At 38.2% G+C, this 23,494-nt stretch overlaps 1 protein-coding gene across 2 annotated transcripts in view; it reads left to right on the top strand.

Annotated features, from left to right (window-relative positions):
• Nucleotides 1-23,494, top strand: part of skap2 (src kinase associated phosphoprotein 2) — a 264,520-nt gene that overhangs the window by 35,212 nt on the left and 205,814 nt on the right. For both annotated transcript variants that reach the window (XM_060825348.1, XM_060825347.1), the window contains exon 4: nucleotides 1,073-1,171. In XM_060825348.1, the coding sequence (XP_060681331.1) occupies nucleotides 1,073-1,171 (99 nt within the window). The remainder of the gene's footprint in view (nucleotides 1-1,072; nucleotides 1,172-23,494) is intronic.

The following is a 23,494-nucleotide window of genomic DNA, read 5'->3' as shown; positions in this document are numbered from 1 at the left end:
AGGGGAGAACCCGAAAATTCCACACAGACAGTCACTAAGGCTGGGATCCAGCCTTGGAACTGTGAGACAGCAGTGTCAACTGCTGAGGCACCATGCCGCCACATGTCCTTTTAATTTTCTCTCTGACAAAAATGCATGTAGTATTTCATTGAGCTCCCAAATAATGGAAATTACCTCCTTGTCTGAAAACTCAGTGTCATTTTTGAAGGTAGGTTCCGCAAATTTCTTGTTTTTGCAATATGTTTGGAGAAGTTTTGTTTGAATATTTTCAAAATTTACTTTTCACTGTAAATCTTGTTGATTATTAGTTTTGGGGATGAGGTGGGTGTGGGAAGTTGATTTAGGATCTTGCTGGCAAAGGGGGCCTTACAATTCTGTGAACCTGCCCTCATTTAAATTTGGCAGGCAAGCTGTAAGGTGCTAACCTTTGTCAGAAAGACAAGTGTTGTAGAGGCAGGGGTCACAGCTGCCGAGTTGAAGAATCAGAAATAATATTTGAACACTTATCTTTAGTAACTTCTCAGCCTTGTCATCCACGGAACTTGCATGGCGCACAGTCTGACCTAACATGCCAATCTGAGTTGTATTTATGTCCAGGACTCTAATATGCATGTTAGCATGGACCTCCAACCTGTAACAGTCAGATGATTTAGACACCCAGTGGCATATGTCTTTCTAGGTTGTTCCATTTTGTTTGCATGCAAATAGGACAGTTAGAAAACTGCCTCAAAACAAGTTCTGTAGCATCCCATTTAGGACAGGAAAGGACGGCGAAATTGTATTGTTTCTTTCTATGTTTTATTCTTTGCAGTTGGAATCAGTAGCTACTGGGCAACAAATGCAACCTGTCACATTTCAAGAACAAATTCAGTAGAAAGGATTGCTATTTGCCTAATGAGAGTGTGCACAAGTATTGCTCTTAACTCCTTATTTGCCTTCATGAAATAAATCTGCTATATCGATTAATTTTAATGTTACACTAAATTGAATTTTATTAAATATTAATGAACAATTCTCCTGTGCATATTAACACAGAATGTTAACTACGCTTAAATTTTTAATTATTTTGTAGGAGGATCGGATGATTCTGACAGCTGTGAAGAACCTGTGGAAGATAGTATTTCACTAGCATCTGAACGTTGTGATAATCATGATGAATCTGCAGCTGATGGTATGTGTTATTGTGGATCTTTGTACGATCTGCTATTGACAGTCAATGAAAAATGGGACTCCAGTTTGAAAAAGTTCCTGAGGAAACCGAATAAGCTAACAATTTTAAAGTGAAATTAAATTGGGTCCCTGTTGGAAGGCAGCTATGTGGAATTGAAGAGCTCTCTCTAGTGGTACTCAAGGTTTATACAACTGAGAAAAATAGTTGCATTGCAAAAACGTAAGAACTTGGTCTTAATATGAACCTCTGGTTCAAATGTACTTTTCAAGATTAGACAGTATCAGTTGTTAAAAAGTAAAAAGTTTAATTTGTAATGCATATTTCTTTCTATTAGGCTGAAACATTACAAAAATTAGCACTGAGAATGCAGTTTGTAGTTTCAGAAGTGTTATGTACCCTAATTGAGAAAATTCAGACTTTCAGTATCTTTCTTTAAATAAGCAGCTATTCTACACAGCAGGGATTAATTGATTAAGACAGATCCTTCACACAACAACAATTTATTAAGACAGTTCAATTATAATGCAAGGCTACATCGCAGACCACATTTTGTTGAGAGTTATGATGTCATAGAATCATAGAATCCCTATGGTGTGGAAACAGATCACTTGCCCCGTTGAATCTACACCCACCCCCTGACGAATATTCCACACAGACCCAACTCCTTAACCTATTGCTGTAGTCCTGCATTTCATGGCTAATCCACCTAGCCTGCACATCCCTGGATACTATGGGAAATTTTAGCATGGCCACTCCAGCTAACCTGCATATCTTTGGACTGCAGGAGGAAACTGGAACACCTGGAGGAAACCCACATAGACACAGGAATAGTGTGTAAACCCCACACAGACAGATGCCCAAGGCTGGAATTTAATCCAGATACCTGTCATTGTGAGACAGCAGTGCAAACCACTGAGCCACTGTGCTGCCCCATGTTGTGATTTTCATTGAATTACTCCAGAAATATTTTACTCTCTTATTAAGATACGCATATTCCATCTTAACCAGAGTGCAAATCTTGCAAGCTAAACATGCAGATTGCTGAAAAATGACATTAAACTGAATGAATATTTTAATATATCCAATAATACTGTTTTACATAGTAATATAACTGGTATTTTGTATAATTGGAAAGCTTGCTAGGGACTCAGTTAAATAAAGCAAACAATGATGTTGCAACTTGATAATTTACTTTGGTTACAGATATCACAGATTACATATACAACTGTCTCTATCCTACAGTTTATTTTGTATCAGTTGCTGATCCCTGACTCTCATTTCTTAAATGAAAATTAAATGTGGTGTTACAATATCCCTTCCACAGAATTTTTTATTCAGTAAAAATTGCTTTTTCAAAGAATGCGTAAACTAAAGAAAAATAAACCTTAAGAAGGTACTGTATTTTAAATTGAGATGTTTAGTCTTTTTGGGATGAGTTACAGAAATAAAGCATGTCTCTCAGAAATCAGTTGGATAGTAGCATTTTAGCAACTCATTGCAATATTTGTCTAATGTGTTTCCTAAGTTTTCACAATTGAAAGTAGCTGAATATATTTGTCTATAAAATCTAGTTCAGTTTAGGGCTAACAGTGATTAATAATTTTATTTGTTGCCAAGACTTCAGTACAAGTTCGTTTTCCTCATTCTCCTCCCCCTAATATTACCTTAAATATAGATGTTGCAGTTTTATTGATTTTGAAATTTCCTGTTGTCAACATTACAATACTGACCCGAAATGTATTTTTAAAATTAAACTTAAATTTTAGCCTATAGTTTTATACATAGTCTGAAAATTGCTTGAACTTTATACTGATTGTTTCAACTGAAGCTGATTATAAGATCTTCAGCAAAGATTACACTTGATTCAAAATAAAAGCTCATAATTCATAGTTAGTTGCAATTGAACGTGACTTTAATTCCTGTTTATAAAATCTGTAGTTCTTGCTGACTTGAAACGTTTAGTAGGATTATGTTTTTGTGAGGAATAGCGCCATAAATGTAAATGAATGTTAATATATTAGTTTCATAGGGCATGGAAACAGACCGTCCAGTCCAATTAGTCCATGCCAAACATATTCCCAACCTAAACTAGTCCCATTTGCGTACATTTGGCTCATATCCCTCCAAACGCTTCCTATTCATGTACTTATCCAAATGTCTTAAAATTTTGCAATTGTACCTGCATCCACCACTTCCTGTCATAGCTCATTCCACATATGAACCACTCTGTGTAAAAGTGTTGCCCCTGATTCTTTTTGAAGCTTTCTCCTTTTGCTTTAAAAGCCATGGCCGCTAGTTTTGAACTCCCCACTTTAGGGAAAAGATCCTTGCTATTCACCTTATCAATGCCTCTCGTGACTTTTATAAACCTCTTTTTAAGGTCACCCCTCAACCTCTATGCTCCAGTGATAAAAATCCCTATCTTTATAAGTCAAACCCTTCAATCTTGGAAACATCCTGGTAAATCATTTCTGAACTGTACCCAGTTTAATAATATCCTTCCTCTAGGACGGTGAGCAGAACTGTACACCATAATCCAGAAAAAGCCTCACCAGCATCTTGTACAAACTCAACATAATGTACCAACTCCTTTACTCAAAGGTCTGAACAACGAAGGCAAGCACGCTAAATGTTGCCTTAACTACCCTGCCTACCTGTGATGCAAATTTCAAAGAATTATGTATCTGAAGCCCCAGGTCCCTCTGTACTACACCACCACCTAGGATCTTCCAATTCATTGTACAAGTCCTCCCTTTCTTTGTTTTATGAAAATGCAACACTTCACGTTTAACCAAACTATCCTCCCTCTGCCACTTCCACTGATCCAAATGATCAAGGTTTTTTTGTCATCTTCGAAAACCCTTCTTTACTGTCTACTATACAACCTTGGTGTAATCTGCAAGCTTACTAACCATACCTCCTGAATTCTCATCCAAATTGTTTTTATAAATGACAAACAGAAGTGACCCAGTATTGATCCCTGCTGATCACAGGCCTCCAGACTGAAATGCAACCCTCCACCACCATCCTGTCTCCTATCATCCAGCCAATTTTGTATCCAGTTGGCAAGCTCACACTGAAACCCATGTGATCTAACTTTACTAATTAGTCAACCATGTGAAACCTTGTCAAAGGTTTTACTAAAATCCATGTAAACAATGTCTACCGCTCTGCGTCCTCAAAAATTCAATTGAGTGCTTTTGCGTTCCAACTGTACATAAACCAACAATTGAAATATAGGCCCCTACTCTGAATGAAAGTGCATATGTTGAATTAAAGTTTCTGTCTGCTCATAATGCTCAAAATATAATATTCAGTTGTGTGCATCTTAATATTAGATGCATATGGGCTTGGTCTCTTCCTAGCTGATTCATATCACATAACCAACCTGCTGCGAATGTGTATTTCAATAGCATATCTGCATTTTCCACGATTCTCCAATGTAAACTTTAAATAAGTAAGGATTCACATACAAATGTTTATTCATAAAATCTTCCTGAGGAGTTGCATTTAAACAAGATATAACAGAAGCAAAACTGCACACAAATTGGTCAACTTCTAATTTTCATTTGTTTGTGTCTATTACTTTGTTGTATTCTTTGATGTAATGGTTATTTTACATAGAAAATAACACCGCAAAGTTTTTAATTATTTGTAGCCATGTGAGGCACTTAACAATTGAACTACTAATTTTTTTTTTGTCACAACATTCTGCTATAAAATTCTAAAGTCGAGATGATAACCGAATGCAACCAGTAAAATTAGGTATGTGGGTCTGATGCTCAACTTCAAAGCTACTCGAAATCCAAACCATGATGACTTCTGCAAATAATTGATTTTGCAAATAGTGTACAAATCAGTGTATCTGTTCTTGTCGTAAGTCTCGGTCACTTGCAGCTATTTAATGTTGAATTTAAAAGTGTTACTGTGGAACAAAGAAATTATGTTCTTCTATATATAAATCTATGCATTAAAGATTTGTATATCCTTTGCTCTGAAATGCAATTCGTCCCACTATACATTCAGTGATCGCTCTTGAATCTATGACATTGATTTCAGTGCAGGCATTGTATCTGGCTTATTGTGATAGTCATTGAAAAGAAGCTAGATATATTTCAAACATTGAAAAAGAACTCAAGTTATGTACTGAACTCTAAATTTGTACAAACGTCTATTTGTGTTTAGCTCATATTTATTATCTTCAAATATAGTGCTAGTTTATTTTAGATGGAATAGTCAAATTTGTAGTGGTTTTGTATCCTTAATATAAATTTAGGGTGGAGATAAAAGACTACGATCTTTTCATCCTCTGATATTTTGTGTTCAAAAAAGGAGGAATACACTTGGTAACCACAAGCCAATGCTGGGAAAACTGTAAAGTCTATAAGCACAAAATTAATTCTCACTTGGAAAAGTGTAAAAAAGAGGATAGCCAGCATGGATTTGTTGACTGTAACTCATCTTTGACTAGCCTAATATGTGTACTCTGAAGTAATAGCGAGGATTGATAAAAAATAGTGTTGTGGTTGTAGATCTGATGTTCCAAAAAGCATTTGACAATGTGTCAAGTAGCAGATTTATTTGAAAAATGGAAGTATCATGTGATGGTAAGTACACTTGCCATGTGATAACTTGAATGTTAACTTGCTAAAGCATAGAAGGTAATAGTAAGCATGTGTTCTGACTGCTGAAATGTACATAATGCGGTTCCCCCAAAGGTGATATTAGGATCATTGAATTTGAATTTGAGTATAGACAGTTCAATTTAGAGGTTTGGCAATGTAGCAATTATCTAAAAAATAGATGTCAAAGAAAATAGACTTGTAGAATGAGCAGGCATGGGGCAGATGCAATTTAATCTGGCTACGTGAAATGGAGAAAAATCGTGAGAAGGCATTGTATTGTACATGGTACGATTTTGAAAGGGGTGCAGGAGCAGAGGGATCTGGAACACGCATTCACAATTCCTTTACAAATCATCAGTAAATTCAAAGTTGGAGTTTTGTACAATTCTGGATGACAATCTTTGGTAGGATGCTAATTTCTTGGAGTGAATATCGAGGATGATTCTATTCCATATGTGTTTTGCCTGAAAGCAGCTCCTTGTCTCGTCTGCTGATGCTTCAGGCAGGGGATGATACGATGAATGGAAGAGTTCAGTTAAGTAGAGAGATTATTTTCCTCAGAGCAGTTAAGGTCTATTCAAGTTTACTAGATGAGGCTTTTTGATAGAGCAGGGAGGGAAGAAAATGTTTCCTATGGAAATTGTCAGTAACCAGAGGTCATAAAATTAAAGTTATTACCAAAAGTGATAAAGGTGAAATGCAAATTCTCTTAAGGTAAAACTTGACATGTATGACCTGAACGTGTGGTCGAATCAGTGGAATAACTTGCAAAAGACAATTAGACCTACATTTGAAGGGGACTAATTTTACATGATTATGGGGATAAGGCTGAGATGTACCAGTGAATTGCATACCTCTTTCAAAGATCCCACAAAGGCATAACAGATGAAATAGTATATTTCTCTATTGTTAGTCTATCATTCTATTTATTGATGTGAAAATGATCAAATTAATACAGATAAATCTATATTTTAAAAACTTACGATGTTGTAAGTGGCAATATATGTTTTTAAATGTTTCTGGATAATGAACTACTTCTAACTGGAGTAGAGTAAGTAATTTTAAGCATGTGTTAGTACTTCAGCATTATGGACTAATCTCTATATTTTGTCAACATTTATATGGATAACAATGACCATTCCAGACACGCCTCTCCTCTGAAATGGTAGTCTGTTGATGAAAACTTGCATATGGAGATCATCTAAAGGTTGGTTTTGAAGGTTTTAGGTGATGCTGCTATGACTGTTACCTTTGGCATCTTGTTCTGTTGTGGAATTATCCTTGGAAACTTTCTTTTCTGGTTAGAAACATACATGAATATAGCAGTGAAAAACAAAGCGCTGAAGAAACGCAGCATGTTTAGCAATATATGTGGCAGAGATACAGATATAATGTTTCTGGTCTGTCGTGGCTGTTCTTTAGAACCAAAAGGTCTTCAAAAATGATTTTTTATGAAATTGATAATGCAGGAGGAGGAGTGTGTAAAACAAACATCGAGGGTGCTTAGACCAAAAGGCAAAGGGGTTGCCAGTGGTGGTGAAGGAACATTGTTAATGGTGATGAAGGAGAGAGAAGTGAAAGGTATTCTTCAATGCAATCACCAAGTCTGTGCTTGGTCTTGTCAATATAAAAGAGGGTACTTTTATGTGCAGTGACTACAGTAGTCTAATTTGAAAGAAATGCATGTACAATATGGTTATTAAAAGATAAAATATACTTATGTAGACAATGTCAGAGTGAAGTCTGAAATGTTCAGTCTTAATCAAAAGACTATTTTTGTCTTTGGTTTTTGAATCCGAGCTAGCTGATCCTTAATTTTGTAACTTAGTTAAAACCAAATGATATTTTAACTGTTGAATTTAACTCATACAAATATAATACAAGTACTTTTAGTAAACATTCAGCTGATTCCTGCAATGCCATTTAAAGTAAAAGCAGATATTGGTCTTTAAATGTATGGTTTCCAGTTTCATAATTAGAATATTTTAGCTCCATTGCAATTTTAAAAAAATAAATCCTTCGTAAATAATTTCACAATGGTGCATTTCTATCTTGTATTAATACTGAGAAGTAGAACTGCAAATAACCACACATGACAGATACCAAATATGGACATAATTTATTATCTCCAATTATCATGATCTCTTCTGGTCAACTTGTAAATATACTGAAAATGGCATCTATACTTTAAATTTCCTTTGGATCCTGAATGATCATTCTAATACTTCTAAAGGAAAATAACAGTTATATTTGTACTGTGTTGAAGATCTGCTAAAGCATCAAATTTCTGCAGCTTTGTATTTGCGACCAAGATTGAACATGCCTGAGTCAATTATGAGGAAGTCTGTGGCCCTTCTTTTGCATTTCCATCTCCTAACTATATATAGCCTTCATCCCAGACACACAACACTATAGTTTGCATCATAACTCTATTCAAATTGTAGCAATTTAAATGCTAAAGCATGTTACCCAATATGATATTTTAATGGCCTCCGTTCACCGCCTGGATTCTCTTTTTCTCTCCTCTTCTCACATACATATATTCTCCCATTTGGGATTTAGCAGTTTAAGCATTGCCTTGATCAAAACCTTGAAGCATAACTGTACACTCCATTGCTTTTACATCTGAGATGAGTATAAATTTGTAGAATGCTAGTACCCAAGACACACTGCCTGTAATTTCTAATATAGTTGCTTGCCTATGTGCATCTATTCAAAATATAGTATTTGTTTCCATCCCTATGGATGAGACATGAAAGACATTTGTGCTTCTCGAATTGTTCTATTTGTAAAGGGCATCACCTAGTTCCTCCCCCCAGGTATTTGGAAGCATATATTAATAGCTCAATTAGGTTGAGGTCACATGAAGAGCTTTATACAAATCAAATTATGTAAGATCTGTACATTCGCCCTTTAATATAGCTCAGCATTCAGACAAAATATTGTAGCTTTATAAATTATAAACTTCTCAAGCAATAGATTATTTTTGATATGTTGATATTATTTTTGAGGTACTGTGAAGGTCAAAAACTTACACCCGTTTTGTTCTCTTTATTTCTGTGTCTGGTTTTCTCTTTCAATCTTTGTCTGAGTCTTTCTAGTTCAAAAGTTCACTCAATTCCCAAATGACCACCTAATTTTCTAGTTATTCCCTCAAGCCATATGTGTTTGGGTTTCTTTATGGTTTATTAGGTACTGTAGGAAAGAAACATCCGTTATATCTTCTAATGTAATTCACACACACTTCACTGGCACTTCTTCTCTTGATTGCTGGCAGCAATTAAATCACAGCAAAGGAGGGTAATACATGGACTCCCTAGCCTATGCTCCCCTACAGAAACTGACAAAGCCTAAAAAATAAATGCCAGGCTCTCCGTTACCAATCTGCCTTTTGGCTGGCCGCAAGCTTGATTGATTGTGAAATCATAACTTGCTCCTTGCTAACAGGGAGAGTTCACTGGTAGGTTATTGTGAGCAGATAAAGCACTGGATGAGGTTTTGATTTTTCTGTATCGAATCTGGGTACATCAGATTAATGGAATTTCAATTACAGCTTGGAATTGCCACAGCTTTGTCAGGAAAACGGATGGAGATTCTATAGCCATGTCTACTAGCTAATACCAGATGCAAAAAAGGTGTGCTCTTCTATTAGGCCAAACAGCAAAGACCGATTGTAATTGGATTGTTTTTAAACTTATTGATGACTGTATTTTTGTCCTTTTTTAAAATCTTTTCACCTCTTCAGACAGCTCTTCTATTAGATTTGACAGCACAGTAATGGTTTTGAGTTTATGAATCTGTATTGAGTTGAATGTTTTCTTTTTGACTTTACTCATACCAGAGCTAATTGTTTCTATTCAACAAGTATACACTATTGATGCTTTTTGTGGATCAGTTTTCAGACTTTGTACTGAAAAAGAATTGTGAAGTGATTAATCATTGAGATTTTCACTGAATAAGATAATGAGCACATTATTCACATGAGAATTAATGGTTTATCAATCTATTTTGATACCGCACCATGTCTTTTATTGTCTTTCCTACGGAAGCCTGAGATTTTTAATGTCAATTTACTTTAGTATCACCTTAGATATTTTGCATTGTTTATTAAGTAGTTGTGAAATTAATCATATTTGCTGAGTGAAACATTGAAAACTCCTTTTTTCCCAGAATAAGGATCGGTATAAGAAATTATTATTGGCAGTATGTATAATTAATGTTATACATTATATTATAATGGGAACAATCAATGCTATGGCATATTGTGATTTGATATTTCTATAATATTAAATAGGAATGAATAGCTATCTAGAAATAATTACAGGGGTGTAATCTAATTGAAGCTTAGATTATGTTTTAAATTTCAGTGGCAAGCTTGAGTAGGTTTTAACCATTATATTGTAGCTAATATCACAAAGATCTTGATATAATACCCTAGAGCCACTTTGCATTAAATATTTTAAGGAATTCTTTGCAGGAGCTTTGTTCTGTTTAGCTCATGTTAATCTATGGTATAGAATTGTTGTGCAGTGCTAATAATGTTCATGCACAATATTAACTGTCGTGATAGTGTTGCAAATAAAATATAGCTGATGACTTTAATTCAATGTTCATTCCATAGTTTTATATTAGCATGCAGAATTTCTCACAAGCAGCTCAAAGTATATTAAATGATAAAACTCGATTGTAATTTGTAAAGTGTCAAAAGGTTGACACTTGCATTTTTTCAATGATTGATATAATGGCATCTGCGTTTTTGGATTAGTGGTGCTGGAAGAGCGCAGCAGTTCAGACAGCATCCGAAGAGCAGCAAAATCGACGTTTCAGGCAAAAGCCCTTCATCAGGAATAAAGGCAGAGTGCCTGAAGCATCTCTCCACACTTCAGGCTCTCTGCCTTTATTCCTGATGAAGGGCTTTTGCCCGAAATATCGATTTTTGCTGTTCTTTGGATGCTGCCTGAACTGCTGTGCTCTTCCAGCACCACTAATCCAAAATCTGGTTTCCAGCATCTGCAGTCATTGTTTTTACCTGTAATGGCATCTGCGACCTGCTGAAAAGGCCCAAAATTTAACTGCCCATGAAGTGAATAGTATTTAAGAAATTAATATATGGGTATAATTATTTAGGTTCTAAAGGAAGTTCAACCGCTTGCGTTTTTGTTTTCATAATTGGTGTTAGCTGAATACTTTATCTTTTTGAAGTTTCACCTACCTATTAGTTTTGTATTACGTCATCCACTGTATAAATTAAAACTTTCAGCAGTTTTGGTCTGCATCCCTTGAATATGCTTTGAGCATTTACATTTGTGCATACAATTTGCTTGTACAGTAACTATTGTGTAGCTAACAATTTACAGAAGTGCTTGCAGTTATGGTGCTAAGTTACATTTGTGAATTCATAAATTGCATCCCTGCATGTTTTTTGCCCATGAAACCTTGTAAAAAGATACAAAAAGTTTACAGACATCTGACACTTCAAAACTAGATTATTTCTAATAGTACTTTTCCCAGCTGACATTTTGAACAAGGAAGAGAGAAAAGGTAGATGATTGTTTACATGCTCCAGACTAAAAGATTCTGTATGATGGCAATGCATGTACATTTGACAGTTAGCTTCAAATGACAAGGAAGTGTAGGACTGCCTTATTTACTTTAATCTTAGCACTGCGATACTGCCAGTGTTCAAGAGCTGAAAATTGAACGCGAATAGGGTTACCTCAGATTACAACAGATTTGGACCAAATGGGCTGAGAAGTGGCAGATGGAGTTTAATTCAGATAAATGCGAGGTGCTGCATTTTGGGAAAGCAAGTCTTAGCAGGACTTATACACTTAATGGTAAGGTCCTAGGGAGTGTTGCTGAACAAAGTGACCTTGGAGTGCAGGTTCGTAGCTCCTTGAAAGTGGAGTCGCAGGTAGGTAGGATAGTGAAGAAGGCGTTTGGTATGCTTTTCTTTATCGGTCAGGGTATTGAATACACGAGTTGCAGCTGTACGGGACATTGGTTAGGCCACTGTTGGAATATTGCAATTCTGGTCTCCTTCCTATTGGAAAGATGTTGTGAAACTTGAAAGGGTTCAGAAAAGATTTACAAGGATGTTGCCAGGGTTGGAGGATTTGAGCTATAGGAAGAGGCTGAATAGGCTGGAGCTGTTTTCCCTAGAGCGTTGGAGGCTAAGGGGTGACCTTATAGAGGTTTGCAAAATTGAGGGGCATGGATAGGATAAATAGACAGTCTTTTCCCTGGGATTGGGGAGTCCAGAACTAGAGGGCATATGTTTAGGGTGAGAGGGGAAAGATATAAAAGAGACCTAAGGGGCAACCTTTTCACGCAGATGGAATGAGCTGCTAGAGGATGTGGTGAAGGCTGGTACAATTGCAACATTTAAGAGGCATTTGGATGGGTATATGAATAGGAAGGGTTTGGAGGGATATGGGCCGGGTGCTGGCAGGTGGGACTAGATTGGGTTGGGATATCTGGTCGGCGTGGACGGGTTGGACTGAAGGATGTGTTTCCATGCTGTACATCTCTATGACTCAAACTGTTAGGTTACAGAGTGATAAGCAAACCTTGTTATGAAAATAATTAAGTTCTGCAATACGTTTTATAATTTTATACCCAATGATCCAACTCAAATATAATTGAATTTGTAACTTGTAATCGAAAAAATGTGCTCAAAATATTGGCTGGAAATTGATATTTGAAGAGTCAATTATTACTTGTAATTAAACAAAATTAACAATACACCAAATATAATGAATCATATAATGAATTTTGTCCTCTTAATGTAACGTTCCTTTGTTTATGAGAAGTTGCCAAACTCGGAAAATTGAACCATTCATGATAACTCATCAGTGAAAAATGCATGTTTTAATGCAATAAAGAGGTTTAATCTAGTCCAATAGGAAGTCTTAAAAAAAACTTGTTAAATGCATTTATTCTGTTAATGGCATGGGGAATATAATGGAGGCAGTGCTACCCTTGTTGCTTAAATGGCAGGAGTTAAAAATACAAATACCTAAGTGGGTAGAGTTGGAAAAAAGAAAAAAATGACCCTGATGGGAACTAGGAACAGCAGTAATTGGGTTGCTGGATAGAAAATAAATCAGAAGGCAAGAAAGGCACTATTGAAGCATGGGAGAACTCAATATGCCAATATGCAGGTGGACTGGGGCAGTCAAGTTGGTAGTGGATCCCAAGAAAAGGAATTTGTGGAATGTCTATAAGATGACTTAAATGAGTCTTTTCAGAGTGCCAGTGGAGTTCAATGTTGGAAACCCAACTATTTAAATTATACATGAATGATCTGGACAAAGAAACTGAAGGCATTGTTGCTTAGTTTGCAGATGAAACAATGATAGGTGGAGGGACAGTTTGTGTTGATGAGCTGGTGAGGCTGGAGAAGAACTTGACAGGCTAAGAGAAAAGGTAAAGAAGTGGAAAATGAAATACAAAATAGGTAAATATGAAATTATGCACTTTTGTAGGAAGAATAGAAGCACAGACTAGTTTGTAAATGAAGAAACACAGACTTAGGAGACCTAGTTTAGGATTCTGTTAAGGTTGACATACCGTTTCACTTGCGGATATGAAAGCAAATGCAATCTTATCATTCATTTTGAGAGGATTAGAATACAAGAGCAGGGATATATGGTTGAGGCTATATAAGGCTATGGTCAGACCACATTGGAAATATTGTGAGCAGTTTTGGGGTCCATATTAAAGAGAGGATATGTGGCTTTGGAAGAGGTCCAATGGTGTTTTTTAAGAATGATTCTGGATCCTTACTTGATGTAGTTTAGAAGGAGAAGGAAGGATGTCACGAAACTTACAGAATGCTGAGAGGCTGGATAGAGTGGACGTGGCGAAGATGTTTCCACTGGTAGAAGAAACTAGGACCTGAGGGCACAACTTCAGAGTGAAAAGAAAGACCTTGAGAACTGAGATAAGGAGGAATTTCTTCAGCTAGAGTGTGGTTATTCTGTCAGATTCATTTCCACAGAAGGCTCAGTCATTGTGTGTATTTAAGATTGAGATAGAGAGGTTCTCAATTGATAAGGGAATCAAAGGTTACAGGGACAAGGCTGGAGAATGGACTTGAAATACATATCAACCACGATTGACTGGCAGAGCAGACCTGATGGGCAGAATGACTTAATTCTTCCTATAACATATACGGTCTAAAATTAGGGAATCTGCCTCCAGTCTGTCGAATTCAAGACTGTTGCCATTTTTAATCCAGCAATATCATGGCGTCACCCTCTTGTCTTGGAGAGGTGTATAGGGTCATAACTCTAATCGTTTGGTGGTACAGAAGTTGAGTATTGCTAACAAAGGATCTATTTTATCTGGCTTTTATCAGGACAATTAACAAGATTACAAATTCAAGGGGATAAATTAACATTTATCCTGTGAGAGAGGAAAGTGTGGATTAGTTGGTTCTGATCTGCAGAGTGTTGCTATGGAGGCTGCATCAATTAATGTTGATTGACAGTCAACTACTGAACTTTGTTTAAATTTTAAATGAGGCTGGTTGACTCTGGGTGGGCCATTGGCTGGAGAAATGAAGCAGTGAATGGATATTACCCATGCGTTGAAACAGATGTAATGTCTGTGCGTGTTATTTGTTTTCAAGTACGTGTTTTGTTTCAGTCGTACTAAAAACATTATTATTGGACTGGTAATTCAGAGGTTTGGATTAACTATCAAGAGACAGGAGTTCTGATCCCATCAGGATAGCTGTGTAATCTAAATATGGGATGAAAAGCTGTTTCCAACCCCTGATTTCGTCTGTATAACATTGTTCTTGGCTTGAAGTCAAATGTGATTGCCTATTATTTGCTGTTTGAAATAGCCTCACTTATATCAAACTGCTGCCGAAATGTCAAATAAGAATAAAACTGGATCTCCTGGCATTGACTAAGGCATTTTACAAGACAGTGCACACTTAGTATTTTGACCCTGCAAAGTTGTCCTCTCTCAAACTTGGCATTTGTAAACACAAAATTGAGATAATTGTCCCAAGGCATTGTTACACAGGAGTCAAAATGAGGATTGTGTCTTTCAGCAAACATTCTAGAATCCTCCATTAACACTTCATAATGGACAGTCTGATGGGAGTTGGTCTGCGTGTTTTTAATTTTGACTTGGACCCCTATGGTCTCATCGTTCCAAACCAAATATGAAGAAGGAAAACTACTATTAATTACTACAAATTCCCTTGCCTCAGCTGAAGAATCATTTCTCCCCCAAATTGAAAATCAGTTAAATGACGCACTGAAAGTAACAAAGGCACAGAGTGTGAGATTCATCACCAAGGATAGTTTGGTAATACTACTCATGACCAAGCTGACTATATCCTGAGGATGTATTTGCCAGACTCCACTTGCAACAGATGGTGAGAGAATCATTGAACCAACATGATGGCCGACTTAGTTTTATCCTCCCCAATTTACCTGTTGCATGCATCTTTACATGACAGAATTGACAGGTGTAACCATTGCACTACGTATGGAGAAATCATCCCAACTTCAAACTGAGGACTGGCTGAACCTCTGTATGAAGTAGGATAGATTCAGAATAGATGAAGCAGCTAAAACAGGAGGCACACTGCAACATCAGACTTATTGTACCCCACAATCTATATTCCTCACTCAACCATTACCATTAAGCAATAGGTTCAACCCTAGTTCAATGAGATATGTAAAGCAGCATGCTAGGAGCAGTGATGAGCACACTTTAAAAATGAGGTACCAACCTGGCAAAGGAATATCTATGACTTCATGCATGCTTAACAGTGCAAGCTTCATGTTATATGCAGAGCAATGCAGATCCACAACCTATAAATCAGATGAAAACTATATGGTGTAGTCTCCTGCAAACATGATGATGGGATATGTTAAACAACTAGTAAAAAGTGAGCTCTGCAGATGCTGGAGATCAGAGCTGAAAATGTGTTGCTGGTTAAAGCACAGCAGGTTAGGCAGCATCCAAGGAACAGGAAATTCGACGTTTCGGGCCAGAGCCCTTCATCAGGAATGAGGAGAGTGTGCCAGGCAGGCTAAGATAAAAGGTAGGGAGGAGGGACTTGGGGGAGGGGCGATGGAGATGTGATAGGTGGAAGGAGGTCAAGGTGAGGGTGATAGGCCGGGATGGGGTGGGGGCGGAGAGGTCAGGAAGAAGATTGCAGGTTAGGAGGGCGGTGCTGAGTTCGAGGGCATCGACTGAGACAAGGTGGGGGGAGGGGAAATGAGGAAACTGGAGAAATCTGAGTTCATCCCTTGTGGTTGGAGGGTTCCCAGGCAGAAGATGAGGCGCTCTTCCTCCAACCGTCGTGTTGTTATGTTCTGGCGATGGAGGAGTCCAAGGACCTGCATGTCCTCGGTGGAGTGGGAGGGAGAGTTAGTGTTGAGCCGCGGGGTGGTTGGGTTGGTTGGTCCGGGCGTCCCAGAGTTGTTCCCTGAAGCGTTCCGCAAGTAGGCGGCCGGTCTTCCCAATATAGAGGAGGCCACGTCGGGTGCAGCGGATGCAATAGATGATGTGTGTGGAGGTGCAGGTGAATTTGTGGCGGATATGGAAGGATCCCATGGGGCCTTGGAGAGAAGTAAGGGAGGAGGTGTGGGCGCAAGTTTTGCATTTCCTGCGGTTGCAGGGGAAGGTGCCGGGAGTGGAGGTTGGGTTGGTGGGGGGTGTGGATCTGACGAGGGAGTCGTGAAGGGAGTGGTCTTTGCGGAACGCTGATAGGGGAGGGGAGGGAAATATATCCCTGATGGTGGGGTCCGTTTGGAGGTGGCGGAAATGACGGTGGATGATGCGCTGTATATGGAGGTTGGTGGGGTGGTAGGTGAGAACCAGTGGGGTTCTGTCTTGGTCGCGGTTGGAGGGGTGGGGCTCAAGGGCGGAGGAGCGGGCATGAAAAGTGGGTCCATGAACATCTACATTGGCACCAATGGCACAGCCCACCACTTGAAAAAGACAAGTTAGAAAGTTGCAGTCATTAGCAGTAGTTGAGTGGATGATTTGCAATGGCTGTTTCCAAAGTCAATATCATCATAGAAGCTACCCTTCAGTCAATAAAGTTCACTCTGTGACATTACAAAATGCTATATGTACTACATAAAGCAAAAACTGTAGGTCTGGTCAACATCCTTGATGGGTGCTGAAGACACAAACTCTGGAACCAACTGCAATTTATAGCCAAAGTATTCCAGTACAGCTACAACAGTTGGCATCTGCTCAACAGAATGGGAGCATTACAAACACAAAATTCTAGGAATTGCAGCGCATCCATGGAGAGAGAGCATGCTAACATTTCAAGTCTAGATGACGCTTCCTATTATCTGGATATGTCCTTTCTAAATAAGTCCAGTCTGGTCTGTTACCACACCATTGTGCGATTATCAGCATTGTGAAGAAAAGTTGTTTTGACTATGCTTTGAAGTGAGTAGCAAGTACTCAACAAATAACTTGTTTACTGGTGCTTTGTTTGGTTCTGTGAAGATTCAAACCTCACTTCAATCTTGATCCAAACATGAACAAAGAGTGCTGAATTACAGAGATGAAATGAAATTTCTGCATTTTCAGGGTATAACTATTTTTTCTTGATGGCTCTCTGAGGTTTTTTTGGGGCAATTAGTTTTTTGATTTTTGGGGCTACTCTTTGTTTTTTATGGGTGACCTTTTCATTCCCACTAATGCAATTAAGTGGCACATTCTTACAGTACAAATACCTTTTGTATTTGTTTTAAACATGATATATATTCACTTAGCCAGAAGCAGAATTGGAAGAATTTATCAATATTCTCAATCAACAACTTTCCATTAAACTTCAAGCCACGTCACAAAAGGAAAAGATTAATTTATTGATCAACGCACTGTGTAAATTGGAGCAAGACACCATACATACGTTAGCAATAAGCTTTTGTTTTTAAAATAACTGACACACACTTCTACACACAATCCATCCACCTAAACGCACTTTTCATTGACTGCTAGTCATATTTCATGTGTTTCCAAAAAGTACACAAAGCTGGAAGATTTTAACCACTCAATTTCTAATGTGTTACTGCAACTAGAATCTGATTCTTAAGTTTAAATTTGAAAATTGACATAGTGCTGATTATAAAGCATGTGCTACTTTTCTCCCCCTCCATTCCCCTGATTTGGGGATGCTGGTGTTGGACTGGGGTGTACAGAGTTAAAAATCACAACACCAGGCTATAGTCCAACAGGTTTATTTTTAGAGCACTGCTTCTTCAGGTGGTTATGGAGTATAAAATTGTAAGACACAGAATTTATAGCAAAAGTTTACAGTGTGATGTAACTGAAATTATATATTGAAAAAGATCTGGATTGTTTAAGTCTCTCATCTTTTAGAATGAACTCCTTCACACACACTCTCTTACACTCTCTCTCTCTCTCTCTCTCTCTCTCTCACACTCACTCTCTCTCTCTCACTCTCACACTCTCTCTCTCTCTCTCTCTCACACTCTCTCTCTCTCTCACTCACAACCCCATTGCCACACACGCACGCGTGCACACAGCCACATGCACGCATACACATGATTGTGCAGTGAATTTGTATTTGCAGAATTACATTGTAGTTTGCTCAAAAGCTGCATGCATCCATTAAGAGTCTGTAAATCCATTTTTTAGGTCAGACTCTGTGCCACAATGGTCAGACTGTCTCACACAGGGCAGCTTACATCTTAAATGCATGATCTGGGCTGACATGACACCAACTGTTAAAGTTTACTTGGGAATGTAACTTTTAAATGTTCTGTTATTTACTTATGAAAGAACTGAAACTAACATGTTCATTCTGAAAGATGAGAGACTTAACAAACAGGTCCTTTTCAGTATATAATTTCAGTTGCATTAGACTGTAAACTTTTGCTGTAAATTACTGGTCTTACGATCTTATACTCCACAACCACCTGATGAAGGAGCAGTGCTCCGAAAGCTAGTGCTTCCAAATACAGGGTAAACCTGTTGGACTATAACCTGGTAGTGTGTGATTTTTTTAACTTTGTCCATTCCCCGATTATAGTAACACCTGAACATTTGCAGCCTTAAACAAGAAAGACTTCATTACTTTGCAAGTAATCAATTACTGTGATTTTAAGTTTTCCTTTAAAATTGGTTGCTGGTTATCCTGAATATTCATTGTTGATGGGTTTTTTAAATGATCTATTCCTCAGCCTCCATTTCTCCTCCTACCCCTTGCCCCCCCCCCCCATTGCAGTTTCCTTCTTCATCCCATATGCCTCTCCTTCTCCTACTAATTGTAGCCTTCCCTACTTTTGTTGCCACTTCCACCTCTTTTCCACTCCCCTTCCTGTATCCCTGTCTCTTCCTCTGCTGCAGCATGTATTTTGCCCTCTTCTAGTTTCCTCGCCCACTTTCAGTCTCCCACCAGTCTCTCGCATCCTCATCCCTTGCCACCACCACTAAAGTGTGATCAAACACTTCTCACTTGCTGAGATGAGTCCAACACCAGTAACACTTAAGACATAACAACCACCTGGAAGATAACCCAATCGATTGACGTCTCATTCACTGTTTTAATAGTTAACTTCAACGAGCATTGGTGTGCTGTGACTGCATTACGTGCACTCAACAAGATGCACTGCAGAAGCTTATCAGAGCTTCTTCAAAAACTGGAAAAGCAAAGGCAACAGGTACATAGAAGCACCGTCTGTTCTCTTGAAAATCCTACACCATCGAAATTTGAAATAAATTGGCATTCCCAGGTTGTTTGGTCACAATGCTGGCACACCCTGCTTAAAACCACCGTGTGGGTACCTGTACTGTACTGGCTAAAGAAGGTGGCTCACTGCCACCATCTCGAGGACTCTTTGGGATAGGACAGTGTAACATGAAAGGAATAAAGAAATGATAAAAACCAAGAAAAAAAGGTTATAATTAGAGAGAGAGAGAAACAAATATCAAAACCCAGGAAATGAGAAGGAACTTTCATTCCATGGTTCATAGTTAAGTGGACAGGAGAGGGACCTCGAGCCCAGCTGGTCAACACAACAAGAAATTAAAAAACACACACCAGGTAATAGTCCAACAGTTTTAATTGGAAACACACTAGCTTTCGGAGTATCACTCCATCAGGTGATAGTGGAGGGCTCTTTCCTAACACACAGAATTTATAGCAAAAATTTACAGTGTGATGTAACTGAAATTATACATTGAAAAATTGATTGTCTGTTAAGCCTTTCATTTGTTAGCATACTGTGATAGTTTCATTTCTTTCATGTGTAAATCACAAAACCTTTTTTTAAAAAGTTGCATTCTCGGGTTAGCTGTTAACAATAGTGATAGCTAGACAATATGTTGAAGGTGTTGGCCCCCTGTGTTCTCTGTCTATGCCATGATGTTTAGATTGATTCTAATTTAAAAAGTGAGATTTTACATGAATGCATGCAGTTTTTGAGTAAAGTACAATGTAACCCTGCAAGTACAAACTCACCCCACAAAATGTGTGCATGTGGGTCTTTGTCTCTGTCTGTGTGTCTGTCTGGGTTGAGAGTGTGTGGAAGTGTATGTATGTGTGTGTAGTGAGTGCAGAGTGTCTTAAGTCTGTGAGGGGGTGCGTGTGTGTGTGTGTGTGTGTGTGTGTGTGTGTGTGTGGGGTGCAATGGTGGTCACCTGTAATGTGACATTTACCCAAGGTCCCGGTTGAGGCCCTCCCTATGGGTACCAAACTTAGCTGTCAGCCTCTGTTCAGCCACTTTTCTCTGCTGCCTGTCCCAAAGTCCACCTTGGAGGATGGTCACCCAAAGGTCCGAGGTCGAATGTCCAACTGGGAGGGAACGCAGTGCCCATTCAACCTGTTGTTGTAGCCTTTGCTCGGTTTCCCCAATGTACCATGCCTCTGGGTATCCTTGCCAGCAACATATAAGATAGACAACGTTGGCTGAGTCAAATGAGTACCTGCCATATACAAGGTGGGAGGTGTCCCCACGTGTAATGGTGGTATCTTATAGCTGTAGTCCATGACTGAATTTAACAGCTGCTGGCAGTTTCCCAGGTTATGTGAATGGAAATGAATGCCTCTGACTGCACCATTTAAGTGCCCCACTCCATTGTAGTTTCTCACATTAAACTCTCTCCCTTCTTCTGATCACAGTCACTTCTTATTGTGTTGACCAGCTGGGCTCAAGGTGCCTCTCCTGTCCACTTAGCTATGAACCATGGAATGAAAGTTTCTTCCCATTTCCTGGGTTTTGATGTTTTCTTCTCTCTCTCTCTCGAACCTTTTTTTCTTGGTTTTTATAATTTCTTTATTCCTTTCGTGTTATGGGGTGTGTTGTGATGTGGGAAGAAGTATTGATTTGCAATGATATTCTTGCCTGTACACTTTTAACATTGAAATTGTATTTACTTCTCAGTCACTCTCATAGCTGAACCTTACAAATCTAATATCAGTCAAGATTTGAGGAAGGTTTTTTATATACATAATATTTGCACGTAAAATTTGTTGACAATTAATTTGTGATGTTTCCTTGTTCTAAGTGGGGATGTGTGCTGAAGTGATGTATTATGCACCTGTTTGTTCCTTTTTAATGTGCACATCTGAAAAATGTTTACTGGTTAAAGGCCCTGCCAATATTGGCTTGACTACCTAGTGACCCTCCCAACTAGTCCCAGTGGGATAACTGTTCTTTTATCTTTCTTTTTGCTCTTTGAATAAGGGGGAGTTGCATTTTAAAATGTTGTTCACAGTCGCTTATCAAATTCTATTACCTCCAATGAAACAGTTTTGAAATGTGATTGCTGATAATGTAGGAAACGTGACAGCCAATTGCCATAGTGATTTGCTGCAAACAGTAATATAATAAGGAACAGCATTTTTTTTGTGATTGGATACATATTAACCAGGGTACTGTAGACAACTTGCTGTTCTTTTAAAATAGCACCATGTGATCTTTTACACCTACTTGAGAGGGCAGGCAGGATCTTGGTTGAACATTTTACTGGAAGACAGCAGCTGCAAATTTGCAGCCCTCCCTGTGTGTTGCATGGGAGTGCCAACGTCGAATCCTAGAGTGCAACTTCCTCACTTAGGTTGCTGTAGTCCTTCGTGTCTATGTCGACACGACCGAACTCAAGCTCATCATTGAAATGCAATATGGAAGCGTTTAAGGTTGTATTTTTCTGCAGCTGTTCATCATGTCTCCTTGATGAAATTCCCTTTACTTTGCTGGTTTGGGGATCACCAACTTTTAGCTGTGGTTTATGACATTGGGAATATACATGAAAGTTTTAAAACATAACTGATAATTCAATGATAACATGTGCACTTAGCTTTCTTGAGGAGAGCAATCATTCCACCCTCAGGAACTGGGTTAGTCACTAATATATCTTAGAAAAAAAAATTAAATTTAAATTTCTGCAGGCCAGGTTTCCCAGGCCTTGGAAAATGACAGATGATAAAATGTTACAATGTGTGGATCAGAAGGAATACAAGAGTTTCCCTATACTGACCTAACAAGTTTCCCTTTTCAACTCTCTGGGGTTTCCCTCACTCTAATCCCAGTACTATCATGTTTGCAGCCCCCATTTGAAGTTTATGTTCCCCACTACTCATGTGATATTATCAGTCGTACCTGCCATCCACTCATTGGTTGCCAGTCTGGCTTGTTTTTGAGTGGCAAACCCTAGTGAGTTAATTTAAAACAGGTCCTGCAACTCAATTTGGCAGGACTTTTGGGAAACCCTTAATGAACCTTGAGGGGCCTGTAAACGTAAACCAGAAATTTAGGTAAAGTTGTCTGTGTATTTTGCTGGATTTCTGTAAAGAAGTTTAGAATTGTTATATCAAATTAACTGATTAATCTGCCTCTCCTCTCTCTTTCTCTGGCTGAGAGTCCTACAAAGCTGGAACATAATTCTACAAAATCAGCACATGGTTATTCACTGCCATCTCTTGAGTATCCGATGTCAGGTGATTTATGAGTACCTTCAAACCATCCTAGAAGTCAAACCGAAACATCTGCTATCTGTGAGAGGACAACACTTCTCTGCTGAACTGAAATCATTTAGGGACAGGACAAAGAGCATAGATTTTTATGTGGAACAATAAGTTCTCTTGGGCAACAGAAATAAGGATGTAAAGGTTTATTTGGTGTGTTCCTTTTCTGCCTGTCCCTGGACATTTCTTACTGTGCAGGGTGCTGCTTCATGTCCCAGATGTTTAGTTGTGAGCCATCTTTCAGTGCTTTGTACGGTATGAGAAAATAAAGTGCATTATCAGTCTAGCCACCCGACTTGTGAAAATTACAGGTATGAAATTTCAGCCGGGTCACTTTGTTGTAACTATGGCTGTGCCAGTTTTTGAATGTAGATAAGTTTATTATAGTTGCAATAATGCTTAAAATCTCATAATTTGTTTATTTAAGGATACTGCACTAAAATTTAATTTTTTGGAAGCACATTAATGTTTATTTAATTTCACAGTATAGATTAAGTTAATATTTAAATCAATTTTCTATGTAAAAGTATTACTTCTATATTTGATGACCATAACTTATTTTATACAATAAAGTATGCTCAGTATACTGCAAATTGTAATCTGATTATAGGCCCTCCAGGCTTAAATCTATAATTAGAATAATTCTTGGCATACATGATCCGACCTCTCTCGACAGAGTAGGAATCGACATAATCATTTTCTGTTGCTATGGCA

This window comes from Hemiscyllium ocellatum, chromosome 5 (genome assembly GCF_020745735.1).
Source record: "Hemiscyllium ocellatum isolate sHemOce1 chromosome 5, sHemOce1.pat.X.cur, whole genome shotgun sequence".
Classification (NCBI taxonomy): domain Eukaryota; kingdom Metazoa; phylum Chordata; class Chondrichthyes; order Orectolobiformes; family Hemiscylliidae; genus Hemiscyllium; species Hemiscyllium ocellatum.
The sequence above is the reverse complement of the archived record's forward strand: the minus strand, read 5'-3'. Positions and strand labels throughout refer to the sequence as shown.